This window comes from Phyllopteryx taeniolatus, chromosome 14 (genome assembly GCF_024500385.1).
Source record: "Phyllopteryx taeniolatus isolate TA_2022b chromosome 14, UOR_Ptae_1.2, whole genome shotgun sequence".
In the NCBI taxonomy this organism is placed as follows: domain Eukaryota; kingdom Metazoa; phylum Chordata; class Actinopteri; order Syngnathiformes; family Syngnathidae; genus Phyllopteryx; species Phyllopteryx taeniolatus.
Genome location: NC_084515.1, coordinates 16,701,745 through 16,723,632, shown reverse-complemented (window position 1 = coordinate 16,723,632; position 21,888 = coordinate 16,701,745). Strand labels below are relative to the sequence as shown.

Genomic DNA, 21,888 nt, shown 5'->3' with positions numbered 1-21,888 from the left:
AGCCCCTTTTTTTTCTTTATCAATATTTATATGTATATATTAATTTGAGTCTTTGGAAGAATTACATATGATATATGATCTTGATGGTTTGGAATTGTTTTTTTGTATCCCTCTGATGCTGCAGAAGCTCTCTGCGGATGTGACTACAAGGAAAAGCCTACTAGGACAGCTGAGATGTTAATTAGAGTCACTTTAAATGGTGGAAGCGGCGTGTTGATTCCCATTTGAAGATGACATTTGAATGTGATAGCTTCATTCTGAGCACAGCCGCATCCCCATTCAGGGCATGCGCATTGGTGCAACCACGTTAACTCACTTGTTTATTTCTACTTCTTGTCGCTAAATTTTTGTCGTTTTTTCCCCCCAGTTGAGATGTACATGTTGTCGGTTAACTAATGCTGGGGGGGGGGGAGAAAAAACATTTCAACGATTTATCTTGGAAAAACTGATTTGTATATCACAAAAAAACTGTCATTGGCACGCGGGTGTGTAGACTTTTTATATCTTACACCAGATTGATGCATCTAAAATTCAGGGGGGGAATGCTCAATATATTTGTCACCCCCGCCTTCCACACCAACGTTAACACGACTGGTCTCTACCGCATTACGCTGACGACCAAACGTTGACATATTAATCATATTGATTGGGGGAAAATATCGGCCCCGGCTGACTTTTTTGTGAGTCGCCCGCAGTCTGTGGTGCAAGCACGGATGCAGGCCACAGCTGATCTACAACGCTATAATAACACAATTAAATAGAATTTAAAGAATTCAAACGCATCCTCATTTCATACATTTATCACGCAGTTCCTTGTTTGTGCGCCTTGGCCACAAGGGGCAGTATAATACATCTTATTCAAATCGTATTAAAAACATGTGCTGTTCAAAACTGTCCCGAAAAAAATGTAAGAAATGGTCTTGATATAAAAAGAGATACGGGTTCGGGTTCCCAAGTGTCAGGTTTATAAGAGCAGCTCATTTGCGAAGATACCAGTGTACCGCAAACAAGGGACAGACAGCATGCGCACATGCGTCTTTGTTGGCAGTTGTTGGCAGAAGCGCCGCCACCATCGGCTCTGGTTTCATTCATTACCACAGGAAGATTAGTCAGTATGCATTCACAGGCTGAGGGAGGAACAAAGTTGACAGATGGATGGTCCACGCACAAGTCCGGCCACGCAACGACGACGCTCTCGTGCCTTCTGTTGCCCCCTCCTCCCTTCTCTTCCCCGCTTTGCCACTTGCGCGGGTCCGACTCTGCTGTCCGTTGGGACCGAAGAGAAGACAAACGGACAAGAAACAGCAGACAAGTTTGGAAAAATCAGCTTGAAAAATAGTGTGCAATGTCAAAGTGAAAATAACTGCTTCCTTCAGATACTTGTGGTTTTCTCCTACCAGAACATTAAACTGGAACAAGGAACATTTTGGTGAACCATTGTGTGTTTGGACAGCAGGAACCATTGAGACCAAAAAATATATATATTTTTTTAAATCAGGTGGAAAGCAGGGGACGGTGTCCAAAAAACATTGGGTGAGCTGAATAGATTTCATTCAAAGTAACTATTCCTGAAACTTTGGTTTGGGAGACAAGAGCCTTTTCTCATGGGAATTTCGAGTAGTTTTGTACAAAAAGAAACGCCCCAACAAAAAAAGCCTAAAACTGACATCCAGTCCAAATGACAAGAAGATTTCGAGCGGTTTTGAGGTGACAACGTAGCACGGTGGGTCGGCCGCGCGGGTTGATGGCTTGCGCTTTCACTTGGTGCAGCCACTGACACGGATTGGCAATAAGGACTATCAGCCTCGCACTGAAAAGAAAATATTTCATTATTTTACAAGAATAAAGCTATATACTGTTGAGAAATATATATATATATATATATTTTAGAGATGGACATTTGCATATTTTCATGATTTGAAAATGCCCTTATTTAAATATAACTATGACTTTTATCTGAAAAATAAGCCCTTTTTTCCTCTACTTATTCTTGATATGAATTGACTTTTATCTCGAAACCAAAAACTTTTTTTTACATCAAATACTTTTGTCAAAAATATCGCAACTTCATACCCCAAATTTTTTTTCCAAAATCATAAAACTTGATTTTCGTTGGATTAGACCGTGAATCTTAAGTGTATTTTTATTATTTTCAATGTGGCCCTAACACGCGTTTGTTATTGACCGAATAGTTAAGCTCAAATGTACAGTCAGTAATAGAATGTTGACCTTTCTGTATCATATATACATTTTGTAAATGATATATTCTAACTAAAACAAGATGCCGGATGCTGCCGATGTGATAGGGTTGCACAGCTGAAATAAATGTGAGCCTCACAAAAGCTCCATCTTGTATTCCATTTCAGCCCTCTGCTATTTTATGAATGTGACCCTTGTGTGACTCTCGTGGTAAACTATTCATAAGGGCCAAAACCAAATGGGACAGAGAAGACAAAAGCAAATGCGACCTACTTATCCTAATATCGCCAAAACATACTGTAAAAATCTCAACGAAAAGGGGACAAACAGATTATTGTGATGACACAGCAAATGTCCCACACTGGTCTATTTTTTTTTTTTTTATAACAGATCATTTTCCAGTTGAGGTTAAATATTTTGGAGTCAAAAGTGTCACCATCATCACCAGAAGAGACACCTGAACTCAACGCTCGGTTATTAATTTTACTCGACACTTTTCCATGTGTCCCTTGGAAGGAATAGATCAATCAAATGAACTCATACTTGATAGTTTGGGGGAGTTGTTGACACGGCAGCAGTGCTAGCGGGGGTATTTGTGTTTGGTGAACATGCGCCACCTACACACAGCGAACTGTATGAAGTGCTGCCGCCACGAGTGAAAATGCTTGCATCGTCTGTACGGGAGCTCGCTTCATCCCAACTCGCAAGCTCTCCATTGGCCCAGCAGTATATGAGGCGGGGTCACAGCCGCTCGGTTAATACGAGCGCCGCAATAAACAGTGTGTGCAAAGTAGACGTTATTTTGACGAATCCAAGTCACGGACGTGTTATCAAGACATCTGGGAACCGTTTGAAGGTGTGATGAAAAACGTGTATGGCTTGAGCAGCGAGCGGCCTCTGCGAATCTAACACACCCTCGGAATAATATTTAGTAATATACTCAATATTTCCTCTTTAGCCGCTATAATTGAACCCATCCCCCACGGAGAGTCAAAATCTGTGAGGAATTGCTCCCCCGCCTGAAAAGGGTTATCATTGTCTGGATAACACAAGATGGTGGCAAAGCAATACTTGTATGTTGTTCTATTACTTTCTATAGCTTTTACTCATCATTTTGTGTTAGCTATGCTGCCTCCACTTGATGGAAAACACGGTGAAAACATGCTTGACGCTGCCATTTACAAGGCTTTGACTGTTATGCAAATGGTTGGGTTTGGACAGGAGGACTGTCGTCGTCTGCCACAAAAGGTGATATGCAAATGTGACAAAACCGTCTTGTTATTTTTAGCCGCTTGACCGCCGCGTGATTAATCTCGCATTGATTTTATGCCATCATCGCCTCATCTCTGTTTCAATATTCCTTGTGCAGCAGTAGCCCGCCCCCCCCCCCCATATATCACTAATGAGCAATGCTGTTTTTGTTTCTTTTGTCCCCCCCCCCCCCCCCTCCGTTTCGTATGACATCCCGCGTTGCTTTGATGCAAATGTTGCTCAGCGCGCTGAACATGTGACATTCACATGCTTGCGCTTGATTGATAGGCGGCTCCTGATGTGCCGGTGTGAAGGTGGGCTGCAGGGTGACTGGGGGGGGGGCAGCCCACGTATGACACCAAAAAGTGTGATTCGGTGCACTTTGGCTGGCTTCAGGCGCAAGTGCACGCTCACACTCCTCGTGTCCCCCGTGAGGACAAAAGACAGGGAGGCCTGTGGGAGTCTGACGCCTTCGAGCGCCACAGCAAGGGCATCAGGCAAAGAGATGGAAGCCTTCTCACTCTCTCATTTTCACTCCCTCTTTCTCTCTGTTCCCGTCCGTCTCTCACACTCTCACGATCACAGAAAACTCAAAGGCATCTGAAATGATGACGTCTCTCTTGACATTCACATTGCAAAGTCACCATTTGAATTAACAGCCTGATGACTCAACAGCTCGTCGCCGGCAATTAAAATATCCTCCGACACGTGTCGCTTTATCTCGCAGCATTTATAAAAAAAAAAAGAGGTCTAAAGCGGGGTACATGCACACTGACGATCGAGCCGATTGTTAGCATTTCTCCTCCCTTGCGATTCAATTCAAAGGCCCAAGTATGAGGTGTTTTAACGAAATTATCCAGAGCATATATCCTGTGGTGCGGAATGGTTTTTCAAGATTATCCTGAGCGATCATCATGTGGTGTGGGGTGTGTTAAGTGATTATTCTTCCAAGACCTGCTCCAAAAACAGTCTGTGCTGACAATCGTAAATGTCAAGCGGAGTACACGCATACTGACCATCGAGTATTTGATTTGGATTTTTCTAACTCCCTGATCTGCTCGGAAAACCGTCAGGGACGACAATCGTAAATGTTAAGAACACGCAACGATTTGTTTTTTTTTTGCGAATCACTACACCCCATAGTTCTGATCCAACATGGACTCTGAAAGCAGTTGAGCATCATCGACGTGTGGGCCAGGAGAGGCGAGGTCGCGTGTGTGTGCGTGTGCGCGTGCACCCAGGCGTCCCGCGCCCTGATAATTGCACAACACCAGCCGCCAGAAAAGAGCCCCGAGAGGAAACGTCGGCGCACCGCGAATGAGCTCGTGTCATTCTTAATTAAAATGTGCTAGGAAGGAAGTCGCCACTTATGTAGCACCGCCGCCGCTAAAACGAAGATCATCTGTGCATGTGTTTGTACACATGTAACTGCCCGTAATATGGTGAAAGATGTACAGTCGAGGTGAACCGCTGCATTTAAATGCATTTTAAGTTTTACCCCAAAAAAATAATTAGGAAATCAGGAAAACTTTTCCAGAACTATCAGCATAGTGAGCGACTCAAATAGGGTTGGGCAACCTACGGCCCATGGGCCATATATGGCCTGTGAGACCATTTAACTCGGTCCACCATGGAATTCAAAAAACTAATTAGGTCTCAGTTGGAAATGTAGTTCACAATTATTTTTTATTTTTTATTTTTTAAATCCCTGACAATTAAACCCATGAATGATCATGACTTAATAATCAACATTTGTTTTTCATGACCCTCTGTTTTGCTTTTGGTGATATTCCAACTGCTGGACCACACTGTCTGACACACTATAATGCAGAGGCACTATAATGTCAAAGCCCAAAAAGTTAAGGGGGGGCTGCATTGAGTTTTGTTGGAAGCACAAATTAGCATTAACTAACAGCGTTAGCTTCTGACAAGTGGCACTTCATCGCTCTGTGAAGTTGTTGACGCCGTGATGACAGAGCTATCTGTGTTCAGTACACATCTACACAGTGTAGCGTATGAAGTGCTGCCTCCATTAGTGAAAATGCTTATTTTGTTTTTATAGGTGCTGTTCAATCCCTTTTCTCCACCCCTGAGCATCATGGTGACAAAATCCATTCTCACCGTTAGGCCAGCAGTGTACAGGGTGGGACGTCCTCAAACAGTCTAATTTCAGCAAGCAAGAGCCAGGGTGTGTAAAGTGTCTTTTACCTCTTGATCCTTGGGGTATTTGGACAAAAGCAGATAACAGACAAGAGAGCTGGAAAAATATTAAATTGTGAAAAAAAGCATGTCTCCTTTAGGCTTGAAAGCACATCTGAAAACAGAAACACACACAATTAGCGAATAAAACGCAGGGAAGGAAATCCATCTTACCTTTCCGCTCCCGGCATCGGCTCATGCGGCCTCAACCTGCAAAGTCCGCGATTCCGACGTAACTCATCTTTTAATAGACTACTTGACAGCTCACGGGCGGCGAGGCAAGGTCACGTCAGGCGTGCATCACACAACACATAACAATTCCCATATATATATATATATATATATACACACATAAAGTTCTTTTTTTTCCACATTAATGTACACACAGCTCCCCATATTGACAGAAAAAAACATAATAGTTTAAATGTTTGCAGATGGATTAAAAAAGAAAAACGGAAATATCACACAGCCATAAGTATTCAGACCTTTTGCTCGGTATTCAGTAGAAGCCCCCTTTTGAGCGAACACAGCCATGAGTCTTTGTGGGAATGATGCAACAAGTTTTTCACACCTGGATTTGGGGATCGTCTGCCATTCCTCCTTGCAGATCCTCTCCAGTTCAGTCAGGTTGGATGGTGAACGTGGGTGGGCAGCCATTTTCAGGTCTTTCCAGAGATGCTCATTTGGGTTTAAGTCAGGGCTCTGGTTGGGCCATTCAAAAACAGTCACAAAGTTGTTCTGAAGCCACTCCTTCGGTATTTTAGCTGTGTGCTTAGAGTCATTGTCTTGTCTGAAGGTGAACCTTCGGCCCAGTCTGAGGTTCTGAGCACTCTGGAGAAGGTTTTCGTCCAGGATATCCCTGTACTTGGCCGCATTCATCTTTTCTTATATATATATATGTATATATATATTTCAAATAATCAAATAATAATCGCACCCCCTAGACTATAATTTATTTATTTTTTAACCAACATTCATTTTACTCTAATTTATAAGGGATGGACTTGGATCCTTCAGCATGTTGGTCCTGAGTGTATGGTATTAATTTAGTGTACAGAATCGGAGACAGCAAAATGCTACATGCTAAACAGTTAGCAATTACGATTAGCATTAGCACGCGAGTGATTACCATTTTAGGTCGAAAACCGCTAACTACTACTCGTCTCACTCATGAATCATGTTTTATGTACATTAAACATCTAACAGTGTTTTAAAAATCTTTTACAGACATTCCCCTGTCGTTTTTGGCAAAGTTTATCAGTGGGCCCAAAACTGCGTTCGTCTGCAATAAATGTCCGTGTGAAACATTGGTTCCTGCAGCGCAAACATGGTCACGGGTGGAACTTTTTTTTTGGGGGGGGGGAAATTTTGCGTCGACCTATTTTAGAAGTCGACTTAGAAGAGTTATTCGACTAAGTCCACCCCGTGTGAATTTTTTTTTTGCTCTTTTAAAAAAAAAAAAATAATAATAATAATAATAATAACAAAAAAAAGATTGCCTGTACAAGACATTTTGAACAACTTGGAAGCCAACCACCAGCGGAAACAGATTGTATTCCACTGCGGAGGTTGCACCATATAGGAAAATTGAATTGCAGCTGACACAAACAAGCTCCAGCAAACAGGCCTTTGAGGGCCATGTGCTGCTCTCATATGGGAGACAAATACTTCTCTGGCCAGTGATCAATAATCGGGAGAAAGTGGCCGCTAGCCTTGATCCTAATTAGTGGCGAGCTAGAACAGATTAGCCTGCACCTGGGCCCCCATCTTAGCCGTGCTGAAACAACAACTCCCTCTCTCCCTATCAGCATTGCGTGGGAGGCGGTGGGCGACAGGGCTGCACACCTGTTTGTACATTAAAACAACGACGACGACGATGTACAAAAACACACAAAAATACCGCTGATTGTTTCTTTGTCTCTTTTTGTTATGCGTCGCAAAACACAGAGGGCGAAAATAAAAATATTTCTTCACAGAAATCCCAAAATAATAAAGAGGAAGGAGGGGGGGGGGGTGGCAACTGGGATTAACTGTAAGGATTTGTCATGGCAGCCGAGTCGTTTAAGCACGTGCACACGCGCAGTTCAGGGAAAGGTTAGCAAGATGACACTGTGTGAAGATTGCACTTTGTATGAGGGTACGCGTGTGTACGCGTGTGTGCGCGTGCGTGCACGAAAAGCAAGATTCCGCACAGTCTTCCTCTCAGTGTTGTTGCTGTGATGTGCTATAAAAAGAAAATACCTTCGTTGGGTTTACAATTTGCACATTGTATGGTTATTTTTAATGGCGCTTTTTTTAGAAGTGCCACAAGCACACGTCTTTATACAGGATTCTTTATACCATTTTGTTTTTGTGTGCGCGCGAGTTTTGTTGTTTTAAAGTACTACAGAACTCAACGAGGACCACGAATATTCTATCACCTGGTTGATGAACTTGTAATTCAATTCACAAACTTCCACACTAAGTGGTGCACATATCTGTTGAAATGAATGTGCTTTCATTTCATTTATTAGAATGCATAAAAAGCGGCAAACACTGTGGTCTTCTCATTAATATTTATTCTTTTTTTTAAACTCCTAATCTTTATTTTCAGTATTAATTTTGACAAATGTTTGAAAATGGCAAAATAAATGTATATTATTTATATTTTCTATTCAATTATATTGTTTGCTACATACAGGATATATACTAACATTCAAGTGAGGGGGTCACTAAATAATGTCCTTATTTGTGAAGGAAATAGAAATTGAATAACACTAACAAATATATCAGAAATGGAGTCTAGAATTTGTGCTAAAAAAAAAAAAAGACTCAAACTGCATCGTGCATATACAATGGTGTGTTTTCATACAGAAAACACAAAACGGTCTGTGCGACCCCATACTTTGAAACAACAGTGTGTATATATAATACACCAAATGAAACTCTGATCAAATTGTGTGTGCAGCTCGGAACAAAAGTCAACAGTTTCGGTTCGCAGCTTGCCACCAGGCCTGACACATTTCGCCAGTAACGTGATTATCAGTCGCACGCAGAAACAGGAAATCAATATTCGCACATACGTGTGCGCGCGCGCACACACACACAACATTGTACTGTAGGTGTGGATCCATCCATGTTGCACCAATAAGTAGTAGTGCTGCCACGGGGCATTGTTTTTTTGTTTATTTGGGGGGGGGGGGGGGGGGAGTGCGTGTCAGTGTTCATTTGCAGTGGTGCTGTCTGACCTGAAATAAATATGCACTATACATCAAAAAATAATACCGTAATAATAGTAAATGGGTCGCAAGTTATTGGGTCGCCGATCGTCTGAGTAAAAAGCTGTTCTGTGCCAAATTAAAATGTCCTTGAATTATTGTGCGTTGTGTTCAAAGTCCAATAGAAATGACGATAGTAGGTTGAGGAAACCCTGGAGAGAAGCGCACTCACTCACGACAATTTCTTTCTTCCCATGTGTGCGATGTCTGTAAAAATCAGTTGTTTAAAAAGAAATAACCGCTGTGTACCCCACTTGACAGACACCAAATACAAGACCAGCAAATGCATATTAAAATGATTTAATAACTTCCTGAATTGGCTTATTTTTGATTGACTATCAATATAATTTGAGTACTGTACATGATAAGAACGTGTGCATTAGTTTTAGACGTAAACAAGCAATTTTGCAATCATCGACCCTAAGAAGGCATTGAATGAAACACGACTGATATTTGGCCACACTTATGTCAGTGAGCCTGAGAATAAATGTCTGTAACGTGAGCTAATATTGCTCTGTAAAGTTGAAAGCAAACATTTGGTCAAGGCATCGGCATCAACACCGTGAGGGAAGAAATGTTCTCCTCTCACACCAAAAACTCCTCGTTAACGTTAACGTTCTACCCGCCGCCTCATACCAGATTACAAAATGCCCGACCAGTACAGTGGAACCTCCAAAGCCCAGTGCCCCCAAAAGTAACGCAGCAATCAGTACCTGCAAAACACATGGCTCCCAAAACATCCCTCTCCGCTTTGTGTCCGTCAGGTGAGTAGTTTCACTTTGGTTAAATTGTATTATTCGGGGGTTCATTTAAGAGTTAGGAAGGTAACGTAAAACATGGCCTCAACAGAATGCTTGAGAATGGTGACAATCTGCAGTCTGGAACGAATGGCATCACTTTACATTATTTCCGATCGGAGGTTCCACCGTACAGTACATTGGAGAAAATGTCAGAACGAGTCGTCTATGGGAACAAGTTTGTGTAACATTCCCTCTCCTTGAGCAACAATCCATCTGCATAGCTACGTAATATCCCATTTCCTCATTTCGAGCGATATATTCAAGTAATAAGAGATGTGCAGAGCTACATTCTATGCACCCAGGCCATCTTAACTGCTTTTAAGGCAAACATTTGGTATAGAAAACAACGACGACGACGACGACGACGACGACCTTCTTTTGCCCCGTAGATGAAGCCACCGGTGGTCCTCCTCCCGCGGGCGCTTTTAGACAACCTCGGACTGGTGCCGTGCCAAGGCTGCAGGTAGCGTCGTTCCACACGGACCCTGGAAGTGGTACCTGTGCCAAACAAACAAAACAAAACAAAAGAAAACCATGACAAGGATGTTGTCAGGCCAACATCTCTCACATAATTTCAGCCATTTGCGTTATTTTGCTTGATTCCTACTTTTTGGACTTACGTGAAGTACTCGGACTTAGGTGTTGCTCGAAGGTTAAATTCCGCCACCGGGACGCCTCTGGATGCCACCTGGGGGCCGAACATGGCTGCCGGGTAGACGATTGATGACGTGCCCACCTAGAGGACAACAACAGCCAGCAATTAGACAGCGTTGAACCACATAACATAACAACCACTGTTTTACATTCACTTATTTATTGCACATATGGAGGGCTAGGGCACTCCACTGCAAAGGCTTTTATTTGTACAAATGCATTTTTATAATAATATTCAATACATTTTTCATTTTTTTCCTGCAAATAAAAAAGAACAATTATTCCAGCCCCCCAAAAAACACCAAAAGATTTTGGTTCCGTTTTTAATGTAATACAATAGCACTGTACTGTAAAATATAAAAACATATAGATGTAAAAACAATAAATCGATTGCAGTTAAAAAAAAACCACTCTGGCATATATGTTCAAACTGTCTATAACCTGAAAGTAGTATATATTATTCAAATGAAATCTTTTGAAAAATCATCCCTCTCTGGCCCAATCTAATGCCTCGGATTTCATTTGAATTATTATTTCAAAACTTTGCACCGCAGGAAAAGAATAGCCAATGACATAGTGTAGTGATTTCAGGAAGCATGAGCGAACGGTCTGTCAATCATTTACAAAAGTGCCGGGTTGAGCCAGTAGGGCTGGAATAAAAACTGGATTTTCTGTGCAATAATAATGAAACCATTTTAAAAGGCCGGCACCTCCAGACTTTCTTTTTGCTTTTATTTGTCTTCGGCGTTACGGATGGCACACGTGTGTCGTGATCATAATTTCTACCGTGACACATTGGTGGTATCAGTCATAGTAAAAGTCATTCTTTTTTCCTAAGGGGAGAAGAAAAAAAAAAAAAAGAAAAAAAAAGGGGGAGCGAAGGGAGGCGACTCTGTGAGCCGCAGCATTTATTCGATGCGCGACGCACCTGGTGCTCGGCGTCTACTAGATCAGACGCCGCTATCAGAGGATTCGGGACAAAAAGCTTTCGAGAAGATAACACGCACACTACTTACCACCAGACAAAGATCACAGATTTCCAGCTCTTTTTCCACCTTGGTCAGGAGGTGAGAGTCCAGCGTCTCCCCGAAAAACACCACGTTAGGCCTCAGCAGACCGTTGCAATCGCTTTCGGAACACCTTGTGAAAAGCGCAGCAAAGTTTTGGGTGATTACATTTGTGAAATAGAAGCTCCCGTATGCCCAATTATAAATTGGGTGACACACACTGAAGTTTATTAGGTGAGGAACATTTGAGCATAATGTAGCTTGAGAAATCCTTTTTTGCTTGCCAAAGAGCACTTCTGTGCTGGTCTGTGGCTTAATATGCAATATTAGTTGTGTTAATATAGTGTGTAATATATTACGGTTAGACGACATCAACTTTTTTTTGGGTGTGTACTCTGTAGTGGAACCCTGAAGTGCACGTTTGCTGACAGTTTGTTCAGTCGTTGCTCATGCGTCTTTAAGGCTGCATTTACACTTTGTAGGACTCCAAGTGACGATTCTGATTTTTCTTGATCTCAACTGGCACAATTGGGATATACGTCGTGGCAGCCTAAAGAGAACAAAAACGCACGGACTCGGGTATCTTCATATCGGAATAGAGCCTCTTCCATACACCGATAGGTGGCATCTGCAATTATGTAAATACGCAACATTAGGGGTGTGTCCATTATTAAATCAACTAAATACTTGCAGATGGCGTCATCTCATTTAGATCAATGCCGGGAAGTCTCTGCTCAGGCCAACTAAATACTATGCTAATATTTCTATTATTTGTGTATTATTGTTCACGTCGGTGTTGACACTGCCAAGCATTTATTTGTTATTATATGTTTTGTCAATGTAAAAAAAAAAGCCATATCAGATATGTGTCACTTGACATATAGTGTACATGGTGACGGCCCAAAAAAAGGTTCGATGTATTAGCTCAGAATTGGGCATTTGGACCTGTGGAAACATGTAAAACATGTCAAACCCGCCTTAGAGCATCACTGCCCTCTAGTGCTTAACTTGAGTAGGTAGGGAGTTGAGAACCCAAAATGCTTCAACTCTAATTGAAGGCTAGGAAAATACAATATCTGTGCCAATACAAAAAAAAAAAGGAAAAAGGGGTTTCGGCTACTGTATGTGTTCAAATGTTAATATGTTAAAATTAAGGAGAAACGCGTACTTTTTGTACCTGCAAATAGACACAAAAAGCTACATATTGTATACTAAATGTAGTATAAAATGTTCGATTTGTAAATGGCAAATAAGACAGTAGTCTCACCTTGGCAGTCTATCCACTGGAATGTTAGCATCGGCCGTATTGGGGTCAGGTGACCTACACGAGAATAAGAAAGGGGTAAAAGTGTGAAATCGAAAAGCACATCAGGTTCTGCGGTACTAGGTGAAGCGGTGTATTGTACCCCTTGTCCTTGAGGGCCGCACATATGGGGCTGCGCTTGTTGACGTTCACGTCGCCACAACTCAGGCAACGTGTCTCCGTCAGGCTGCCTGCAGTTAGACACAGCGGGTCACTCATTTGGAAGAAGCGCTTGCTTCTTACTGATCACTCAATTGATCTGCTTTGCTGAGAACACGACGACTGTGGTTGAAATTTGAAGCTCCGACCTGCATTTTGTCAGTGACAACAACTTGAATTTGAATTGTCAGTCCAACGTGGCCGCTCGCCCACCGTGAATCCTGAGCACGTGTTTGGAGCCGGCCTGCTGGTGAAGGTCGTCGATGCACTGCGTGATGACCACCACTTCGCGGCGCTGCTTTTTCAGTCGGGCCTCGCACTCCGCAATGGCCACGTGCGCTGCGTTGGGCTTCTTGCTCAGCGCCACCTCTCGCCTGTGATGGTAGAACTCCCAGACACGTGACGGGTAGCGGGAAAAAGCCTCTGGTGAAGCTAGGTCCTGTCAAATCCAAAGGATAGATTACAGTGTTTTACATCAACTTTTTCTCGAAGGAAATTAACATAAATACCATTAAATATGGAACAAACAACCATTCTCACTTTCGTGGCTGTCGTTCCTGAGACAAATCTAAAAAAGTTGCAAAGATACATTTGTCAGAAAAACAAAAACACGCACTTGTGATTGCCATTTCCTCCATTTTTCATGTTCGCCCCGGAATGTCGGCACGCCGCTCTCAGCGCTCACGCCGGCCCCGGTGATGATTGCTATGTGCTTGGCTTTGGAAAAGGCCTTTCGGAATTCTGACATGTCTGGAAACCAGAAAATGATTCCAAAATTGAATATATGATGCAGTATTTTATGAAGAATTGCAGTTGTAGGATGATATTTTAGTACCACTAAATTAGCCTCTGGAATGACAATACTTTTATCTCAAAGATGCAATCATTAAGCCTACATACAGTGGAGGAAATCATTTGTAAGTTTGCATAGTTACAAAGATAGCAGTCACTTTTTTTGTTTTTTTCTTTATTGATTATGGATTATGACTATGACAATATCAGTAACAAAGTTCCCAAAAACATAAAAGCTATCGAACATTGTGCAATTTTTTTGAGTGGAATAAGTATTTGATCCCCAAGCAAATCATAAGTTAGGAGTTGCTACTGTACTTTGGAATAAAGGCACGAACAGTTGTCACTTTCTCACCAAGCCTTTTCCTGATGGTTTTGATATCAGTTCTAAGCTGTAGGTTTACCAGCTTGTCCTTGACATCTTTTGACTCCTCGATCTTGCCAGTGGCGATGTAGCGATTGGAAGGTTAAAAAAAAATAAAAAATAAAATTAAAAAAAAAAACAAAAAAAAGAAAGATAAAGTTGATTCCAAGACCAGATGCGCCTAAAGCCAACTGCATACCGAGTGACGCGGCTGAACTAGATGAATGTGGACAGACAACTCTGCTACAATTCTGGCAGAGTTGTAGGGGATCAAGTACGTGTTTTTTTTTTTTTTTCTTTTATGCAATTCGATGAATCCAATATCACCTTAAAACACATTCACTGCCATTGACGGCTTTCGAAGTCAAATATCCATGTTAACTGGGAAGGCTGGCAGTAAATGATTAAATCATTACTTCCCCACTGCATATAGAAGTTGATTCATATCAATGCTACCTGAGCTGGAACTCGTCACGTCCGCCAAAGGTCCTCCGGTCGCACGAGTGGAAAACATCCGGAGGCCGAGTGACACAATAGCTCGATGTTGAAGCAGCATTGTCACTGAAACAGAGGTTAAGAGGAAACAAATAAACTAATTGTGCTATGATGTATGGCTGTTGCAAGTTCACGTCAACAGAAATGTGGTATACTCTTGTTATTGAAATAGACTCAACAAGGCACGCATTAGAAACATTTCCTCCATTACATATTGTTCATAAAAATAGCTGCATTAATGCAATCTGAAGGGCGCACTAACCTGGAGTCTTTTTGTGTGTCATTTATTAAAATAAGATGCTCCTTTATTTTAATTTTTTTGTTTTGTTTTGTTTTTTTAAATAGAACACCCGTTTAGTCTTTCCTATAACCACTGAGTTACTTTATGGGCGGGTCCTGAGAGCATTAAAAGCAAACTTCCCAAAAATTGTGTTCGAACAGGTTTTACGAGATTAAACAAATAGGCTTGTCACATCAACTCTGGAGTCATAAAACTGACTACACTCAATAACGTGCATCTTACACTTACTGTCTTTGGAATTACTCGTTTGAGTGTTGGTGTTGCGTCGACTGCCAAAAGCGAAAACAAACATGGACAAAAAGAGATTTTGGTCGTTTGTTTGCTTACTGTTGAATCCTCGCGAGATGTTAACGTAAGCCTCGTCGTGTCGCGTTCAAAAGGAACTTTTTAAAAGGCGTTGTTTTACACAATTGTTTAGCCGGAATGTGAAACTAAAATAGCTCTATTTGCTAATGTATCACGACACACTTATTTGTATTTTGTAGCTCTTTGGTGCCTTCAAACTTGCAGCGCGACGACGGGAAGGGCTTTAATTGTTTACCTTTCTCGCCACAGCCACACAAAGTCGTAAATCTTACCCGAGTGTCGTAAAGCCCGCGTTAAAAACGTTAAGTCAACACAAAAAGAGCTTTCATTGCTAATGTGTTCGCGACGTACTTACCTCTATTTTTGTAGTTATTTGGCAGGCGACGGGGCTGGATCGCTTTTAACTTTGCTCGACACAGTCGTATATCTCATCTAAGTGTCGTGGAGTCCGCTTTAAAATGTTGCAGGGGAGGGGCGAGCGCCCTCTCTTGGGGAACTTTAAAATTGCACTTCATTCAAGTTGCTTCATTTACAAGCCTGCTGACGTCACATACATCGTTTATAATATTATTATTATTATATTATTTGTTTATTTAGAATAGTGTTTGCAGTAAAACAAGAGGGAAAATATCTCAGAAAATATTTTTTTTATTTGGATTTTTTTTTATTCATGAACGGTTCCAATCAACCTTTTTGAGATTTTTTATATTCTCTTGAGAGAAATCATATAAAACGGTGTGAAATATTTTATGATTGTATTGTATTTTTTTGTCATTTTGATTATATAGCTGGCAGCTAATTAAAACCAATTTAACGCTATCGAGAAATCAGACTATAAGGATTTTTTTTTTTTAAATCACAGATTGAGATGCATTTGGACTGTATAGAAAAAAAAACAAAAAACAAATATGCAAGCAATTTTGCATTGTGTCCACTGTGTTAAATATTTTATTAATGACTAAACAATGGTGATGTTTCTCCTTGAATGAATATATTATATAAATACAGGACAGTAGTATGACTATTATGGTCTGTAGGATGCTACTGCTGCTGCACAATGTGAATGAATTCTCTCTCTCTCTCTCTCTGTTTCCTCCTCCGCCTCTTCCTCCTCTTGCTCCTCTTCATCGATATCTTCCTCCCGGCGTGGCCGCTGCGGTGGTGGTCGAGCGCGCCCCAGTCGGCCAGCAGTCACCGGCGGACCCTGGCCCGGGTTGATGGCGACCACTCCGGACGGCACTGACAGCCGACTGGCTCCGCAGATTGCGCTCCAGGAGCGACACCCCCTATCTGGTCGAAGCCCGCTTCTCCTTCAACCTGCGTACAGGTAGGATCGTCATTTTTTTTTTTTTTTACATGATTTATGTCGAACCGTAAATAATACCACATACAGTATCTGATTTATTACTCCTACATTTGGGCCGCGTCCGTCCACCCAGCGGCGGATGAGACCTGAGATGTTACGCAACTTTGTGGACTCATACTGCAAATGTTAAAGTGAATAGCGGCGTTTTGAATGCTTGCTAATTACTACCAGTGCATTACGTAAGGAGAAGAGGCGTCAACGTGTCCTGGAGTTGCCCCATGCTGTGCTGTGCTGTGCTGTGCTGCTGCTGCTGCTGCTGCTGCTGCTGGTCAAACGCACAAAAAAAAAAAAAAAAAAAAAAATTCTGCTTCTTGTTTTTGACCAAGCAACCCGCAATCCACTTTGATTATTTATAGGTCTCCATCACCTTTTATAAGGCAACTCGCATCCCGTTGCTACAGTGACGTGACTTTGATTTGATTTATTTATTTGGGGGGGGGGTGCACACTTTGAGCTGTGTTGTTGTTGTACATGCCACATCCATATTGAGCTGTCATGTGTTAAGACCAGGATGATGTCATATGTCACATTGCTGCCTCTGGTGCATCAATGCAAAATACAAAACAGGACGTTCGAGTCATACCCATTCACGATTAGATTAGATTAGATAGATGAGATTATAACCATCAAATACAAATTCCATGGACGCCACCCCCATCTGCGGTTGCGTAAACAAACTTTGTAATGAGTAATAATGGTCAATTTCAGGGTGAATACAAACAGATAAATGAATAATTTTGATTTACAAGGGGGAGGCATAAAGGAGGAGAGAGAGGTCCAAAACATGGTTGCTATTATTATGTATGTGTGCAATATGAGCCAGTGTGTGTATGTAAAAAAAAAAACCAACATTTTTTAAAAAGTGCTCATCTGTGTTTGGTGCACACGTGTTGTTTTTTTAGATAAGCATTAATGGCCTCCTATTGTGAGCAGCTTGTTGTCGGTAACATTGTGCATTTGTTATCTCTCTCTACTCTACAACAAACCGGGAGAGCGTGCGGACGCTACGGGGGCGACGTGTACAACAGCACTGTTGACTCACTTCCACCTGAAGAAGTAGAGCAGAATTTAGCTTGCTTATCGCCAAGGAAACCAAAAAGCTTGTGGGCAAGGTTGTGGCTTTTGGATGAGCTATGTGTGATGATTCTTTTCATCAGCAAAAACAAGACGCAAAAGAGCTTGGCAGAATTAGACACAATTCAGGCATATGTGGATCACATTTTGCCGCTGATCTGAATTGAAATAGATCAGCCTTGGGGGAGGGAGGTCTTCGGATTTTGGTTAGTATCCGTGTTTTCATGCATAGCATCAAAACATACATTCACATGGAATCTCGATTCATCTTTCTCCTTTATCTCTTAGCTAAAATGCTATAGCTAAACACATACAGTTTGTTTTATATTTAATACAGAGTTGTGATTCAACTCCCAAAAATATGTGAATAGAGAAAATCAGTACACACCACAGCAGAACAACAGTTGAACAATCTAAATATATAACTACAAGTAACGGGTGGGTGAATGCGGTCTTTGCCTGGTTTCTGTAGTCATTTTATCGCGGCTGCGCTCATATTCAAATTCAAATGAGGTCTTTACACTTTATCTCGGTCAAAATGACGGTGCTAGCATACACCAGAAATGTTTCATAAACTCAGCTGAGAATCCGTCTGGGCCTGGAGCTATTCCTTTTTAAGGCACTATGCAATTCTGCGAAGGTTCATGAGGCATCTAAAGACTTTCTTTTTTTCTGAAATTATTTGAGGGATGTTTCAGTTTTTGAAAACAGTTTCAGTGTCGTAAACCCATAGCCCCAAGTTTCTAATGGAAATGAAAATGACTGCTGGTTTTGGAGGAGATTTCCTTAGTGTGTCGGATTTCTTCTGACTTCCTGTTCCTGGTTGCACATCTAACTAGTGTAAATGTAGTCTTCACAGGCAAAACCTCAAAAAAAACAAGTCTTCCATTAGCTTTACAATGGCTTGCTTTATGCCGACAGACAGACAGATCTCTGGTTTTCACTTTTTACACCTCGAACTAGTACGAATGTAACCTAAATCTAAAACTGAGAACTGTCTTCCCTTAGCTTTGCATCTCTTTCCGTTCATACACAGCTCTATGGTTTTTATGTTGGATACGCCTCTAACTAGCATAATTGTAGTCTCCACAGGAGAAAAACAAAACAAGACATGACATTGAGCGTAAACATTCCCACTATTTCTTGTTAGAAGAGTCCTCTTAATAGGTCAGTCATATGTTCCAATGGACAAAAAGAAACCCGAATGTTTCAGTCTACATCAACAAGAAGGGAATTGGACAAACTGTGACAACACTTTTGAAGAGCAGTCTATATGAAAACTGAAATGTCCCGTGATATGCTGCTCTAATTTGCCTATTCCACATTTTACAACTACTGTACAGACAACTCAAGCCATAATGTGCTCGTGAATGAGTGTCTTCTGATAACTGTGTGTTGAAATGTCTACTTCTTTCTTTACCTCAATGCTGCAAAATGGGAGATGCCCAACGAGTTTTCAGTGTTCCTTTGACAGGTAAAAGAAAGCTCTATTCTACTATCTATATGATTCTGGAAAGTTTGAAACAGGCTCATAAAACGAGCAGTTACCTTTTGGAGCAAAGCTTTGTTCATTCCTTCGCTTTTCATTTTTCACACCATATAAAATAGCCGTTCTCTGCCCGGGTATGCCTGCGAAATCATGTGAAAATGTTGAAAAGTGGATTCTTTTATATGCACAAAAACATCCAGAATACCCATTACTGCACACGCACTGGATTGCATATGTTAATATCTTTAACAAAATCTCCACTAATGACTGATGGCCTGGCGTATAAATGAATATGTCCCTATACTGCATAGTCAGTACCTGCATTTACAAATCAAAGCAGACTGTGTGCTGCAGCCACAAGGAGCTAAAAGTGCACCTTTTGTGCTGCGATCTGCGCTGTGTGCGCGGCAAGCCGTCCCCACGAGTCCAATCAATATTCTCCAGATGCATGGTGGGACGGGACACATTGCTGCAGCAGAGCCAGCTGGGCCTTTCTATCGAGACAGATGATTTGTACAGGTTTGCATGTACTATCTGGTGTACAAAAACAAAACATCGAGTGGAAAAAAATGCAGTTCATCGGGATATAGAATGGAAAACTGCCTTTTTATTGTGTGATTGTAGTAAATAATTGCGTCTCAGGAGCGTAAAATGAATACTACAAAGTCAATCATGCTATAGGTCTATATCTGAAAATATGTCTGTGAGTGAGCCATTCTGCACTTTTGCCCCACTGTTACTTCATAGTGGGGCTAATTAGCATCATGTGACAGCCGAAATGCTATCGATCATATCATCTCAAAGCCAAAAGATAAGCAGGGCTGCAGGGTTAGCTAAGTACTCGCGTTTGCTCCTGATAATCGGCACATACTCAAATGTTTGGCTAACTTGCAGGCGTGCTGGAAGGGGCTATTTGTGTTTGGAAAAGTCAGGACTTTAATGCGGCGATGAAATATGTGTGTGTGTGTGTGTGTGTTTGGGGGCTGTTAACTTTGCCATTGATGGCTTCGCACAAGGTAAGCGTAGCTGCATTGAGTTTTGTTGGACTCGCAGATTAGCATTAGCTAACGGCATTCGCGTCTGAGAAACAACACTCGCTTGCTTGCTCCATGTCACAGACATGTTATGGAACTGTTTGTGTGAAAAAATCTATGTATAAATATGCATAATCTTTAAAGGTGATCGTGAGAGAGGGAAGCTAACGTCAGTTAGCCAAGCAGTTCGACGTGTATAGAACAAGAGCGGTGCTAAAGGGTGCCGAGAGCGGTTAACACCCAAACACTCGCACCATCTGACAGTCCAGACAGTGTTAAGTCTTCCATCTTCAAAAATAGACGTTATCTTCCCCGCTTGGCTGCACACGGGCCGTCTTAGGCTGAATAAAACATAAGTCTGGAAAAAATGATGAGTCAAAATCGTAATGCAATAGCCCAGACTGCCCGGAGAAAAGAAAGAAGCTTTCAATAATAATGGAAGTGTGTGCGCTCCTTACAGTCTCATTTAAGGGCTCTTGTGTGGCACACCTGACAGGAAATGGAAAGGTCCTGGCTGTGATGTGCTTCCCACAAGCCAGCTGAGAAATCACTTTTTTTCTTTGGGTGTGTGTGTGTGTGTGTGCGTTGTGAAAGAAAGCTGCATAACAACGTGCTTATGTCTCATATTTATAGTCGCTGTGTCGGCTCTTTGGGCACGGTGAGGCGAGACAGCCGATGCAATACTGAAGCGGCCGAGGACCGGGAGAATACTGATTCCGTTTGACAGTCAACAGGGGTGGCCAAAGTCTGTTGCAAAATTACCACACACAAACAATCCAAATATGGAAAACCAAAATGGTGCATCCAAATTCAACGCTACACCTCCACAATTGAGTAGTATGTAGTTCTCGCCTTCTACACATTTTCAGCAATTATCTTCAAACGTGTGAAGCATATTTCCAAGCCCAATTCCAATGAAGTTGGGACATTGTGTTAAACAGAACTCAAAACAGAATACGATGATTTGCAAATCATGTTCAACCTATATTGAAATGAATACACTACAAAGGCAAGATATTGAATGTTCAAACGGATCGACTTGATTGTTTTGAGCAAATAATCATGAACTTAGAATTTGATGGCTGCCACACGTTCCAAAAAAGTTGGGACAGGCGGCGAAAAAGACGGAGAAAGTTGAGGAATGCTCATCAAACATCCCACAGGTGAACGGGCTCATTGGGAACAGGTGGGCGCCATGATTGCTTCCCTGAATTGCTCAGCCGTTCACAAGCAAAGATGGGGCGAGGTTCACCTCGTTGTCAACAAGTGCGGGAGAAAACAGTCCAACAGTTCAAGGACAATGTTCCTCAGCGTACAAGAAGACCCGTCTCCCGTTGAAAATCCGTGGCGCATTATGAAGCGTCAAATACGACAACGGAGACCCCGGACTGTGGAACGGCTGAAGCTGTACATCGAGCAAGAATGGGAAAGAATTCCACCTGCAAAGCTTCAACAATGAGTGTCCTCCGTTCCCAAACGTTGTTGAAAGAAAAGGTGATGTGATGTAACACCGTGGTCAACATGAGCCTTGTCTGGAACGTGTTGCAGCCATCAAATTCAAAGTTCAGGATTATTTGCTAAAAGCAATCAAGTTGATCCGTTTGAACGTTCAATATCTTGTCTTTGTAGTGTATTCAATGAAATCTAGGTTGAAGATGATTTGCAAATCAATGTATTGTGTTTTGATTTCTGTTTAACACAAGGTCCCAACTTCATTGGAATTGGGCTTGTAGAAACAATGCTCTGAATTCACTTTACACTTACACCTTTTCAAATATTTGGAAGATCACGTGATCTCATGGAGGCCTCACAGTTCTGAGGACCAGGGGGTTCAAATC

General features: G+C 41.8%; 2 protein-coding genes across 14 annotated transcripts in view; one reads left to right on the top strand and one right to left on the bottom strand.

Moving 5' to 3' along the window:
* Positions 1-784: 784 nt before the first annotated feature.
* On the bottom strand, positions 785-15,579 carry LOC133489518 (NAD-dependent protein deacylase sirtuin-5, mitochondrial-like). Of its 9 annotated transcripts, none has more exons than XR_009791955.1 (12): positions 15,010-15,314; positions 14,442-14,546; positions 13,446-13,579; positions 13,043-13,268; positions 12,774-12,861; positions 12,635-12,688; positions 11,377-11,500; positions 10,327-10,442; positions 10,079-10,204; positions 5,824-6,351; positions 5,572-5,764; positions 785-1,259 (listed from the first exon to the last, which is right to left on the bottom strand). XR_009791955.1 is itself a non-coding variant. In XM_061798688.1 (9 exons), the coding sequence occupies exons 2-9, from the start codon at positions 14,539-14,541 to the stop codon at positions 10,132-10,134; spliced, it is 915 nt and encodes a 304-aa protein (XP_061654672.1). In that variant the 5' UTR covers positions 14,542-14,546; positions 15,443-15,579; the 3' UTR covers positions 9,191-10,131. The 9 variants fall into 9 exon arrangements, 4 of the variants coding, with proteins under 4 accessions (XP_061654672.1, XP_061654673.1, XP_061654669.1 ...); XR_009791957.1 differs by having other exon boundaries at positions 785-1,262; positions 5,572-5,667; XR_009791956.1 differs by having other exon boundaries at positions 5,572-5,667.
* Positions 15,002-21,888, top strand: part of LOC133489515 (phosphatase and actin regulator 1-like) — a 40,422-nt gene continuing 33,535 nt past the window's right edge. For 2 of the 5 annotated variants that reach the window (XM_061798681.1, XM_061798680.1), the window contains exons 1-2: positions 15,846-16,414; positions 20,684-20,795. The gene's annotated coding sequence lies outside the window, so the exon portion shown is untranslated. Of the gene's footprint in view, positions 15,134-15,845; positions 16,415-20,683; positions 20,796-21,888 lie in introns of those variants that run through there. The other 3 variants (XM_061798678.1, XM_061798679.1, XM_061798682.1) reach the window with 2 other exon arrangements.

Coding starts and splice junctions, on each gene's coding strand:
- LOC133489518 (XM_061798685.1), bottom strand. CDS start 15,073: ATGTTTGTTTTCGCTTTTGGCAGTCGACGCAACACCAACACTCAAACG. Junction 12,689..12,773: donor GCGGCCCTCAAGGACAAGGG/GTACAATACACC, acceptor ATTCTCGTGTAG/GTCACCTGACCCCAATACGG. Junction 10,443..11,376: donor TCTGTGATCTTTGTCTGGTG/GTAAGTAGTGTG, acceptor GTTGTCCTCTAG/GTGGGCACGTCATCAATCGT.